General features: G+C 38.5%; 1 protein-coding gene across 2 annotated transcripts; it reads left to right on the top strand.

Moving 5' to 3' along the window:
* Positions 1-7056: 7056 nt before the first annotated feature.
* Positions 7057-11937, top strand: TMEM17 (transmembrane protein 17). 2 transcript variants are annotated; one of them, XM_074341199.1, is made up of 4 exons: positions 7064-7318; positions 9271-9374; positions 9528-9641; positions 10556-11937. In XM_074341199.1, exons 1-4 carry the CDS (start codon positions 7219-7221, stop codon positions 10832-10834), a joined length of 597 nt encoding a protein of 198 aa, XP_074197300.1. In that variant the 5' UTR covers positions 7064-7218; the 3' UTR covers positions 10835-11937. The 2 variants fall into 2 exon arrangements, with proteins under 2 accessions (XP_074197299.1, XP_074197300.1); XM_074341198.1 differs by having other exon boundaries at positions 7057-7318; positions 9271-9641.
* Positions 11938-13145: the final 1208 nt, after the last annotated feature.

Genomic DNA, 13145 nt, shown 5'->3' with positions numbered 1-13145 from the left:
AATATTTCCAACTATTTTATGAGGTCAGTGTAACTGTGATATTAAAAGCTGGCAAGAACATCACAAGAAAGGAAAATTACAAGGTTAATCCCTCTTAGGAACATAGATGTGAAAGTCCTAGATAAAATATTAGCCAGTCAATCCAGCAGCACTCTGTAATAGCCCCAGACCGGAAAACAAAAACAGAAACAACCAATGTCCACAAACAATCGGATGCATAAAATTCATGGTATATTCAAACAGCAAAATATTATGCAGCAATGAAAATGGATGGCAACATAAATCTCACAAATGTGTTGTTGAGTGAAAGAAGCAAACACAAAAGGTATATAATGTAGGTCTTCATTTCTATAAAATATAATCTGACAAAATTAACCTACCCATATAGAAATAAGGAGAGTAGTGACTTTAGTGGGAAGGGGGTGCTGACTGAAAGGGGACACACGGGGGTATTTCTTAGTATTGGTAGTGTTCCATTTCCTGATCTGGTGCTGTTTGCACAGGTGGGTCCACTTTGTCAAAATTCATGGAGATCTACATTTGATTTGTGGATTTTTTTGTGTGCGTGTTATCCTTCAGTTAAGAAAAAAATAAAACCACTGTAGTTCTTTACTTGAATTGATATGTCTCACCAGTCTGTTATTCAGAATCGATCATCCCACTCCCCTGTGAAAAGTAAAACTCTATTTGTCTTTGAAACTACTTCCTTGAGGACTCATAATTCCTTGAGTTACAAATATGAAATAGCTTTATTTTTCTAACAATACCCCCTGCCACTCATTGTGCTCTGCCCCTGCCATTTTCTTGCTGGCTGTCAACTCTCTCCATCACACCTTGGCTGGATTCCATTTATCAGCCTCTTCAAGTAATTAGGACCATCTCATTCTAGCAAGTAAGGTTCAATTCTGCTCATTTTCTATTAAGCTTCAAATTGAATTAAAACTGTTTTCCCTCCCTTCCCTCCCTTCCCTCCAGAGAAAGGCAGACAAGTCTGCTGTTAGTGGCTTGGCGTATATGTGGGGGGAGCGGTGGGGGGAGGATTTGGGGGTGGGAGTGCTGTACTCTTTACACCTTCCTTCTCCTTCTTTCGGGTGCTTTGCTTCTACTGTTAGGACAAGAGGAGAAATGGGGAAGTAGCTATCTTAGGTGACTCTCCAGTAAGGCAATTCCCTCTCTTTAGGATGCTGCTGCTTCTCTCATTAACCCTGTCAGATTTCCAATGGTCTCTATACTGGAGAGAATCCAAGTTCTGGCTCCCTCACTGATGATGGTCCTTGGAGTGCCTCCCTGCTGCCTAAGAAGACATATCTTGCACCTCCTTGACCCCTTCCACGAGGAGTCCAATGAGCAGCCTCTCTTGGAGGGGACAATGTGCGCCACTGTGGTATCCCTTCTCTCATCGAGGCCAACTCTCTTCTGCACCCTCTCCTTGTCCTAGACCACCAAGCACTCTGCTGGGCCAGGAGAGATCAGCGCTGAGACAATCACCAGTCTCCAGCCAACCTAACAGAGTGGGAAGGTTGGGCATCTCTAAACTTTATAAGCAACTCTCCTGAATGCTCTTCTCTAGACTTGAGAGGAAGAAGTAGCTCCATCTCCTTTATTATAGTAAGAATGAGGTGAAGGCAGGGAATAGGGTATCCTTATGAATATTTTACTCCACAAAAGTTAACCTCCTCCCTATTCACCCTTTCCTTATACTTCTGGCAGTAGGGATGGGGTGGTTTGGGGAATGTTTGGTGTTAGGGCTGTCTGCCTGAATAGACATTTCTCAGTAGGCTGGCCTAACCATAGGTGGTCCCTGAACTCAGACTGTGTGAACTTACCACCCTCTGTGCACAGCTTTGGAACTTAGCCAGGGCCCAGGGAACAACCCTGTTCACATCCTATTACACTTGTCTCCAACCACCTGGAACCTCTGTTAATCTTCACAGCATGTGTCTAAAAAAAAAAAAAAAGAAGAAAGAAGAACAATTCTGTGTTAACTAAAAATACAGTAGGAAAGGGAATGTGATATAGGAATAATTGCAATGATTTCCTATTTTGCAAAGCAAATTTACCTTCAAGAAAATTTGGAGGGTTGTGTTATTCATTGATATAAACATAATAAATCATTCAAATATGTTTGAACTTTTTACCTATGTGTACACCCTTCATTTTAATACTAAATTGCCCATTTATAAGATTTCTACTCTTACAACCTTGATGTGACTGGGGATCAAAACTGAACATGACTAAGAAATGTACAGTGTTACTGAAGACAAAGTGTACTATTTGTTAAAAGCACAGAACCACAATTTAAAACAAGCCAGAGGGGGTAAGATGTATCAATATTTGGGAAGGGAGCAATATTTTATTATAGTCAATAAAAGATAAGGATTAATTTCCTTTCAGAAAGGGGAACATAATGTACACATTATGCAGCTTAATAGAAAACATATTATTTGCACAGTAATACTATCACACTAAAAATGGAACTTATTATTTATTCAGTAAAATGGCCACTTGCTTCTAATCAGTATCACAATTCACTTGACAGATCTAAGGTTTCCTTAAAGGTTTTGCTTTACTGATCTTCCCTGTTTGTCATTCCCATTTCCCACATAGTTGGACGCCCAAAGCAGTGCTAGCTGTAGCATATAAAGAGTGTGGTGATCTAACACAAAGAAACACCACAGAAACAAAAAACTATGATATAAACAGCACTTTAAAGGGAAAAGCACTTTCTAGTAAAAATGCTCAATGAGGATGTCTTTGAAGACAGAATATTAACGTTACTCTTGAAATATCATTTAATATAGTAAGAACAATTCCTTTCATGAGATTGGACTTTCTGTGTAATTCACAGCCCAATTCTTTCTTATAAACCTTTGAAAAGTACTGTGAATAGAATATCTCGTACTTGGGATTCAGAAAGCTTTTGATTATCCACTGACAACTTGAGGATGGTAAGATTACACTTCAGGTAGTTTAGAACAGGACTTTAAATTCTGCATGCCAATATGGAATCATATCTGAAGATACTGTACCCACATATATAACTAATCTTTTAAATTTCTCTTCATTCTTATAAATGTCTCACAGCTCATTTTAAGGCAATAAATGGAATAACATGTTCACTTTAAAATATTTTTTCTAAACTCTTTATTAGTATCAAGTGGAAAGAATGTTTTCTTTTTTGGCAAGGTTAGGTAATTAGGTTTATTTTATTTTTTTTTTAGAGGAGGTACCAGGGATTGAACCCAGAACCCTGTGCATGCTAAGCATGTGCTCTACCTCTTGAGCTATACCCTCCCCACCAAGAATTTATATCTTTATTATGCCAAGGGGTAACTTAAATAACTCCCCAAATCAGTCTCTTGTCACAAAGAAGAATATGTTATTATCAGATAACATTGCCTCTTGTCAAAGAGAAACAAACTGTTGCAGGAGGCTCAAAATTTTTGTGAAAATAAATATTTAAGAAAGAAAATGATAAATGCAATTAAACCCCAATGAAATACATTAAACAGCTACTAGAGAAGCAATTATTACTCTGACCATCAACACTGTTGTAAGAAGTAAACAGTTTAACTTTACAGGGTTATTTATTAATCTTCCTGGGAATGAGTCCCATGATTTTAAGAACGGAGACTCCATACTTCTCTACTTTTGATCCTGGGTAATAGGTCTAGAATATGGGAAACCCAAATTATATTAGTCTCCTGATTTCACAAAAGTGGATTCTCTTCTCTGTTCTGCAGTATTTTACCAATGTGGCTCCCCATAAAATTGTGAGCATCAACTAACAAAGTAAATTTTGGAACGTTTTTTGAGCCCTTTGGACCACTTGTGACATCAACAATGGCAGGATTCTTTCCAAACCACAAACTTTTCTTCTTAAAACTCTTCTCTAATATGTTTTTGTACCATCATTGCCTCTTCCCCTCTATTTTTAATAAGATTTGTTTCAAACCATGAAATGCATGCTTATTGCAGGAAATTTGAATGCTAAATAAAATTAAAAGGAAAAATACCCAGAATTCTATTAATTTTTCCTCCCGGATTTTGATGAAATAATTGCAGCCTGAACAAGACGTGTCACATCTTTGTTCCATGCTGTGAAAAATATCTTTAAAAGAATTCACTCAGGTTTTTGACGAATTTGGTTAATATGCATGGACCGTTTTACGGTTAATAGCACCCACTGCCTTTACCAGGAACGCAATAGAGGTACTGCATCACAGGTACAGCTGAATCCAGAAAATTAAACGCTAGCATGATTTCACTCCACTGTAAGTATTTCTTCTTCCCACATATTTTAATAGATGTGTTGATGATAGCTACCACTTACAGAGAGCCTTGTTTAATTATATAATCTTCACATCAACCATAACAGTAAGTTAGCACTGTTTCCACTTTACAAAACAAAAAGTCAGAAAGCAATTGCACAGCTCTTAGGCGGTAAAGTGATGATTTTTAAAAAACTTTTTGTTTTTATTGGACATACTGGGAATTGAACCTAGGACCTCTTACAAGCTAAGCATTCACTCTACCACTGAGCTATACCTACGCCTCCAGATTTGAGGGGATTTGAACCTTGCTGTCTCTGCTTCCAAATGCATCCTTTCCATTACAGCCCAATATCTTACCATGAGTATCATAATCTGCATAGCAAGGCCCTGTGGTTGGACACTTCAAATGCTCCCCTACCTTTATTATCTTTTTAACAAACATCAGTAACGTTAGAAGTAATATCCTAGTGTACAAAACTTTATTTGTTTTTATGATTATTTCCCCAAAATAGAGCCAAAAAGTTGAATTAGTGCGTTAAAGGCAGGAATATATTAAGGCAATTTGAACATATTATTGATAGCTTTCCTCAGTAAGACTGCCCAAATTATAATCCAATCAGCAGAGCAGGAGGCTCCCTGCCCCACTGTGCCCTTTATAAAAATCTTGGTTAATTCAATAGACGAAAATTTATTCTTTGTTGCTAAGCTTAAAATTGTTTTGGTTGCTACAATTCACTGTGTTTTGATAAATCAATTCTCCATTTTATAGAGTAACACTTATATGAAGATTGGCTAAGCCCTTGAACTAGAAATGGGACGATAAAGGAATGGTCTTTAGATTTTTCATTCCCTTCATTCATTCAATAGTCATCTAGTTCTGATTCTAGGTCAGGCATTGTGCTAGTGTTTGGAATATAAAGATGAAAGTCCATCTCTGACCTCAAAGAGCTTGTGAACTAGCAAGAGAAACAGATATAAATCGACAATTATAGTACAGCATGACTAGTGCTGTGACCAAAGGAACAAAGAGGAAGATGCTTTGAGAAACACAGTGGAGGGCACTTAAGCCAGCTTCAGGGAGGTCCTGAAAAACTTTTTGGAGATGCTGAGGCCTGAGCTCCACCTTGAAGAGAAGCAGAGTTAGCCAGCTTTTTCCTGACATCCCCAACCAGAATTAACTGCTTCCTCATCGATGTTCCTTTACTAAAATGTACTGTACTTGTTTGTTTCCATGTCTCTCACTTGGCTGACCTTCTTGATGTGGAGGAACTATATCCCTAATTAGCCTAGGACAATGCCCCACAAGAAGGAGGAATGCAATAAATATTTGTTGAATTATTTTGAAATTCTACCCTTGTAGCTATTTCCTCCCATATCATCCTCTTGACATTTATATAAATATGTGTGGTTTTCCTTTATAATACAAAAATAATGTTGTTCACCACATACCCATCAGAATGGCTAAAAGAAAAGTATGGAAAATAACAAGTATGGGTGATGGATTTGCAGCAAATAAAATGCTCATGCATGACTAGAGGCAGTAGAAATCAGTACAACCACTTTGGAAAACTGTTGGCAGTATCTATTAAAGCTGAGTCATACATCATAAGCCAGCAATTTCATTCCTAGGAATAAGTCCAACACAAATGTATGCATATGTTCACCAAAAGGCATGTTTTCACCAAAAGCAGCACTATCATAACTGCTCCAAATCAGAATTACACAGCTGCTCAACAGTAGAATGGATAAACTTATGTTATACCTTGAGGTTACACCTCAAGGAAGAAGAATCTACACTCAACAATATGAAGGAATTTCATAAAAATAATTTTGAGGGCAGAGGTAGCTTTTTTTTAAAGTACATAATGTAAGATTACTTTTGTATAAAGAATAAAAATAGGCAAAACTATTCCATGCTATTGAAAATCAGGAAAGGTCAGTTAGAAGTAGAGGGTTAGTGAGTATACGGGAACAGAAGGGTAAGCTTCTGGGGATGCTGGTAAGGCTGTTTCTTGATCTGGGTGCTGGTTACAAATGTATATTCAGTTTGTGCCCTTTCTATATGTATATTATACCTAAATAGATTTTTTAAATAATATATCTTGTCTGCGAGAAAGCTGGAAAATTCACAAAAGTTTTAAAAATTTTAAATCACCACAGCCTACTATCTAGAAATAACTACTATTAATATTTTGGATTATTTTCCTTCTAGTCTTTTTTTGAAGCCACATTACTTGTGCCATCGTCTCCCTCTCTCCTTCCCACATGTTTACACACACATTTTACTAGATTAGGCTTATTCTTATTTAGTTTTACTTCTGATTTTTTTTATTTTTACTTAAAGTTAATCCATATCATCAAATATTCGTTGCATGTTTTGAAATTGCTGCAATGTATTCCATCAAATATATATGTATATATGTGTATATATTTCTAATATATATAATATACCCCATAAGAAAGTATATGTGTATATGTATATATGGTATGTATATATACAATACTCCTAATATATAATAATACATATTTCCAGAAGAGAGTACATGTACTCACACACACACGCATGAACTACGGGGTCATGAGTATTCTCTAAGCTCTGCATTCGTTCTATATTTCCTTCCAGAAAGGTCGTATCCCACTGGCAAGGTGTCAGAGCTCCCTGTATCACAATCCAACCCCAGGTTACTTATCACTATATTCGTTTTTTAAATGGTAGAATTTAAAGCAGGACTAAGGAATCTGCGGTTTTCCACCCGGCTGAAGTACTAGGCAGGAGCCGTCCCCGCGCACGCCGCTGGCTTCCGCGGGCGCCCGGCGCCTCAGCCCGGCAGTGCGGCCGCGCGTGCGCCCGGCCCCTCGCGCCTTGCGCCGCCCGGTCGCCGTGGGCACCTGAAAGCGCCGCGGCGCCGGGAGATCCAGCAGCTAGCTCTACCGAGGCCCGAGGATGGAGCTGCCGGATCCGGTCCGCCAGCGGCTGGGAAACTTCAGCCGGACCATGTTCAGCGACTCCAACCGGACCGGGCCGGAGTATAGCGAGGGTCCGGGTGAGTGGCCGAGGCCCAGCGCAGAGAGTGTGGCCCGCCAAGGCCCAGGCGCGGGTTTTGAAGCGGCCGGACTTTGCCCAGACCTAAAATGGCGGCTTCGCCTTCAGCAGGCTCTCCGCGGTGCGGGCTGCGCCTTGGAGGAGGGGCCGGGCCGAGGGCTGGGGCTGGGGCTGGGACCAGATACCCAGCCGTCCTGGGCTGATCGTGCTGCGGCCTGTTCGGTGAATTGCAAGCGGGGCGGCCGAAGTGGCGCCAGCCTTCCTCAAAAAAGAAAAATAAAGAAGCCGCTTTCGCAGCACATGACCGATCCTGTGGCCTCCAAGAGGGCTGAGGATGCCGAATGCTTTTCGTCTGCGGCGTCCGCCCTGGCTTTTCTGGCGAGGATGGAGTGAAAACAGCCCGGGCAATCTCCCCTTCCCACTTTCCCCTTCCACACCCGCCCCCACCCCCGTAAGATATCTTTTCCTTTTCTCCTTTCCCAGCAGAACCAGTACGTTCCACCACAAGCCTATTTTCTGGCTGAAGACATGGAAAGACTTTTTTTTTAACGAGTTATTTTCAACACTCCAGAGTGGCAGCTGCCTTCAACAAAACTCGCCCTCTCCCTGCCTTCTCCTCCCCCTCCCCTATATATAACGCTTGCCCTAAATCAAGTAACAAAATACCACGATGCTACATTCAGCATGGCAAGTGACAATGCAGTTTCCTCCAAAACAGTTTCCCCCTCTTAAATCATGATGATAGACAACATACTGTCAACTAAGCCCGTACAGTTTTTATCAGTGAACTATGCCGAGTAGAAATCTTTTCCTGTTGCCTGGTTTAGAGATTTTTTTTTAAAGGGGACAGAGAAAAGTCAGTTCCCATGGTTTCATTTCTTCACAGATCACTTGCCTGTCCCTCCAAGTTAGGCCTCTTCATGATTTAGGATGTACAGAGAAAAACAATTGGAAAATCAGGGTTTTATGTTTCTGATTCTAAAGCTAAGGCCTAATGGGAACTAAAATCTGATGATGTAAACTGTCGGGGGATTTCTGTAAAGGACCAAGTAGTAAATACTTAAAATTTTGCAGGCCATAGGTCTCTGTGGCAGCCATAGATAATGGTAATTGAATAGACATGGAAGTGTTCCAATAAAACTTTATTTATGGACACTAAAATTTGAATTTCATACGATTTTCAGTGTCACAAAATATTATTATTCTTTGATTTTTTTTTTCCTTCCCCAACCATTTAAAAGTGTGAAAACCCATTTTTAGCTCACTTGCTATACAAAAACAGGCAGCTGGCTGGTAGTTTGCCTACCCCTGATTTATATAATGTTTTAATTTAAATTCCATTTACAGAACTCAGCTTGTACTTTTGCAGAATTTAGTCAAATCATGTCTTGTGCTTTCAAGGTTCATTTACATATTTACTTGATTTTTCAACTGCATGATTATAAGTTTGATCTGCTGAAATACAGACATATAGCATAACTCAAGATGCTTGTGTACAAAATTTCTAACATAAAAACTTTGCAAAATTTGACGACAGTTTTTATGTGAGATTAATTTACATGTGAGAGATTAGTTTTTATGTATCGTAAGTGTCCATTTCATAAACTCTTTGCACAGAACTCTACAAAGGAGGCAATGATTATTGTTACCTGTTAAATAGATTTATATTGATAGTCCGCGTTTAACTTACACCTGTAGTATGCAGAAAAGTCAGCTGACTATAGTGGAAAAATGATAAAGTAATTTAAAACTGTGAAATGTACCCCCAAGTAGCCAGTAGAGGAACTAAACAGTATTATGATGACTATTTCTTTTCACTGTCAATGATTATAAATAGGCTTAAAACTCAAAGTTTTGTTGAGCTGATACTATAGTTATTAATACTAAGGAACTAAAGGGCTTGAGGGCACAGGCCAGGATTAAGAGTTTGTTCCTTTTCTATGTCTTCTGTAGATAATGAAATGGTTTCCAGTTTGGCATTGCAGATGTCACTTTATTTTAACGCTTACTTTTTCCCACTTTGGTGGGTGAGCAGCATCACGATGCTTCAGGTGAAGGTAAATCCATGTTTCACTACTGCCACGGTCTCTTCTGCCATCCCTGGAGTTGTTACATTGTCAATAAAATTAAAATACATACTTTTTTTTAAATCTCTGGTCAGTTTTACACTATGTAAGATTTTACAAACATGTTTATTTTTGTGTTTTCAGTATTCAGTCTTGCCTGATTACTACAAATTCATTGTGGTCACTGTCATCATCCTAGTCACCTTAATTGAAGTCATAAGGTTGTACCTGGGCTACATGGGGAATCTGCAGGAGAAGGTAGGCTCTTCTTGGCTTTGTCTCTTACTGCATATGGATGCAGTAGGGCTTTCCTAACAAGGAAAAGGCAGTGGGAGGCGGTGGAGAGAGCAAAGGCCGGGCTTCCACCTTTACCATGGCTATCACTGCTGAATCTCTTGAGCCTTAGTTTCTTCGTATAGAAAGTGGGAGAAATATTTACTTCACAGGTTTTTATGATTAAATTAAATAATTTATATGAAGGACCTGAACATAGTAAACACTTCAGAGTTGATAGTTTTCCCTCTTCCAGTCTTGAAAATACTTGGTCAATTAAACATGTTTATTTGGATTCTGAATAAGAAAATGGAGGAAAATTACAAACTCTTTTCCTATGCCAGGCACATGTTTTCTGAATCATCATGCTGCCTAAGCAGTTACAGTTAGCAGCACTGAGGGATGCTGCCTAAAGATTTCTGTGGTCTCCCAGCCCCTTCATAATTAGGCCCCTCCCCGCCTGGCCGACTGTATTTCTTGCTTTTTCCTAACCCAGCATCCACTCCAGGCTGATGTGTCAGTTCCCAGTCATACTCACTCCATATCTTTGCTGACCTGACTTCTTGCCTCTTCCTTCCTTATACTTAACTTTAAAAGCCTCTGTCCTTGAATTTTTTTTAACCTACCCTCCTTACTCTCTTACTTCTTGTAGCATTTAGCCTGTAACTCTAAGTGGAACCCTTAATTATTCACTGAAGTGTAGTATTCCAGGACTGTCACATAAGTTAGTTTTCTCTTCCAGTGTAGACTGTAAGTTCTCCCAGGACAAGGACCATGTTACACTTTTTTTGAATTACAGAGCTCAAAATGTAGGTTCAAATCAGTGCTAAGTACTTGCTTATCAATATAAACAAAAGGCCGTGCTTCACAGATCTGATGCATCATGTGTGTCATTGCAGGTTCCTGAGTTGGCTGGCTTTTGGCTTTTGAGCCTTTTACTGCAGTTGCCTTTAATTCTTTTCCTGCTCTTTAATGAAGGCCTAACGAATCTGCCCTTGGAAAAAGCAGTTCACATCATCTTCACTACATTCCTTACTTTCCAAGTCATTTCAGCATTTCTCACCATGAGGAAAATGGTAAACCAGTTGGCAACTCGTTTCCACCTCCAGGACTTTGACCGGCTCTCTGAGAGCAGAGGAGGCATGAGAAGAATGAGATCCTGTCTAGAAGAGATTTGACCCAGTGCTGATGAGTGGAAATCAGAAAGATCATTCCAGAAGACTGCAAGAGTTAGAACACCAGAGGGCTAGCATGAGAAGGACAAATCAAGTGTTGAATTGTATACTCTCTAGCTCTGAATTTCCAAGGCTGGGGGCAACAATAAGACTGTCTGTACATCACATGAAAGCAGTAAATCAACCCTAAAGCCTACCTGTTGTCTACGTGATGCCAGATATCTTCATTTTGTTGTTGTTGTCGACTTCTTCAGGTATGTAGAAGTCTGTATTGGCGGTATTACATCCTGACTATAATATTTCTAGTTAGTACCTGGAGCTAGAATGGTGTATGTTTCTTTTAAACTTGGCAGTACACGTGAAGCACATGGAAATGCTTGTCAGTATTCTGATGTATTAGACTACATTTTGTAAACCAACACACCAAATTCTGATGTCTGCTAGGGTTGAATTCTAACCCTAGTCTTAACTGTTATACTAGAGTTAAGGAGAAAATAGGTGGATTATCATGGCATCTAGGAAATATTTTTATCCTAAAAGTGTAACTTTCATAAAACCACATTCAGTATTTATGGTGGTGGTGTGCAGAATGTCTTTATAATTATAAGATATTTATGTTAAAATGTCTGTAGAACTCATTCCTGTACAGTTCTTTTAGGCTGTGGGTTTGTTATTTTTATGACAGGGTTGCCAGAGAAGACAAAAAGTACATGTATCAGATAGTCTTCCGTGTAGTGGGCACTGGACTAGGCACGTGAACCCTTGTGATCTCAGCTACTAAATCGTTAGTCACTGAACTGCTTCATACCCAGTAAATTCACATGAAAATTGATCTGAAAACCAGGGTGCCTGTTAGTACACAGAGCTAGGATGGCCAGAGGGGCTCCACTCATGATCTTAAATGGGTGTGTTCCCTTGCTAATAGGAGAAGCCTATTTAAGGAGATTTTGTTAAGAACAAAGTTTGCTTGGGTGTATCTGAACATTATTTTTCAGTGATTATTGGACTGTCTTAAGGGATATAATATTGTCTTTCTTCTGCCTTTACAAGTAATGTATTTTACTGAGAGACAGTTGTAGCTACATTAAAAGTCATTCTTTCCAGTTTTCCTTTTCTGTAATTCATGTTCATTTTAGGATTTCCATGTTGTGCCTTATTCGTTCTTGTATTTCTTAATTTTTGAATATGTTTTCACTTCCCACTCTTAATCACCCCTGATCAAACTATTTATGCTAATTTTATTATTTCTGCTTTTTATTATTACATATAAAGTTCAAAGATTTCTCCCCCATGCACTGGCTGATTAACCTTTTCCCTATAACAAAGTCATCACTAGGTATATTTCAATAATTTGAAATTCAAAATAGGAATTCTGTTTGGACAGTATTCTAAAACGTATTTGTTTGCATTTGTTTTCACATAGGAATAGATAGGTGAGTTTATAAGAAAATATAAAATAGGAACACTAAATCTTCATAGCAGATAAATTAAGGGGATGATCAAGAAAGACTTGCCTACTTTTTTTTTTGAAAGACTTGTCTACTTAATTGTTTCCAGAGTTTTTAATTTTAAATATCAGAGCCTTTTACACATTTAAACTTTAATTTAGGGTTAAGAGAATCACTAAAATGTTAGTATCATCAAAAATTTTAAAGGTTATAAAAATTTAGGAAAATGTGTTTCATTTATTAAACTAAAAAATGCTGTAATAACAATATTGTTTAAAATGCAGATATACAGATATAATAAGGGTGGGAAAGGGGAACTAAGAAAGTCAACTGAGAACATGACCAAGTCATTTGTTTTTCATCTAAACAATAAAGCCATGATTTTGTGTTAGGCTGAACCAACATTTTCTATTGGAGTGTACCTGGTTCCCTACGTAAGCATATGAAAATTGAGATGGGGAAGAAATTTACATGTCAGCACATTTGGAGTTTAGGCAGTCCTTATTTTAATTTTATTTGAATAAATTTGTCCATCACTTACTTCCTATTACATCATCCTTTCCGATGTTCACAACACTGTTCTAAAGTTTTCTAGTTAGGATGTTGAGCTTCACAAATACTAAGTCTTTTTTTATATTTTTTCCTTCCAGGGGCTTTTTCTCATTACAGACAAGGTGGATGTAAATTCCTGTAAATCAGAGTGATTTTTAACTAATCAGTCTGTGTTTGCATGCCTACTATGTACCAGGAATAGTGGAGGGTTCATAGATAAAGAAATGGTACAACGTTGGAGGTAAAATAGTTGTTAAGCCAACTTTAAGACAAAGTGGAAAAGTCTAATTTCGTTATGGAGGTGCATTGGATGA

The sequence above is a fragment of the Camelus bactrianus genome, chromosome 15 (assembly GCF_048773025.1).
Source record: "Camelus bactrianus isolate YW-2024 breed Bactrian camel chromosome 15, ASM4877302v1, whole genome shotgun sequence".
In the NCBI taxonomy this organism is placed as follows: domain Eukaryota; kingdom Metazoa; phylum Chordata; class Mammalia; order Artiodactyla; family Camelidae; genus Camelus; species Camelus bactrianus.
This window is presented reverse-complemented; position numbering and strand designations above follow the sequence as displayed.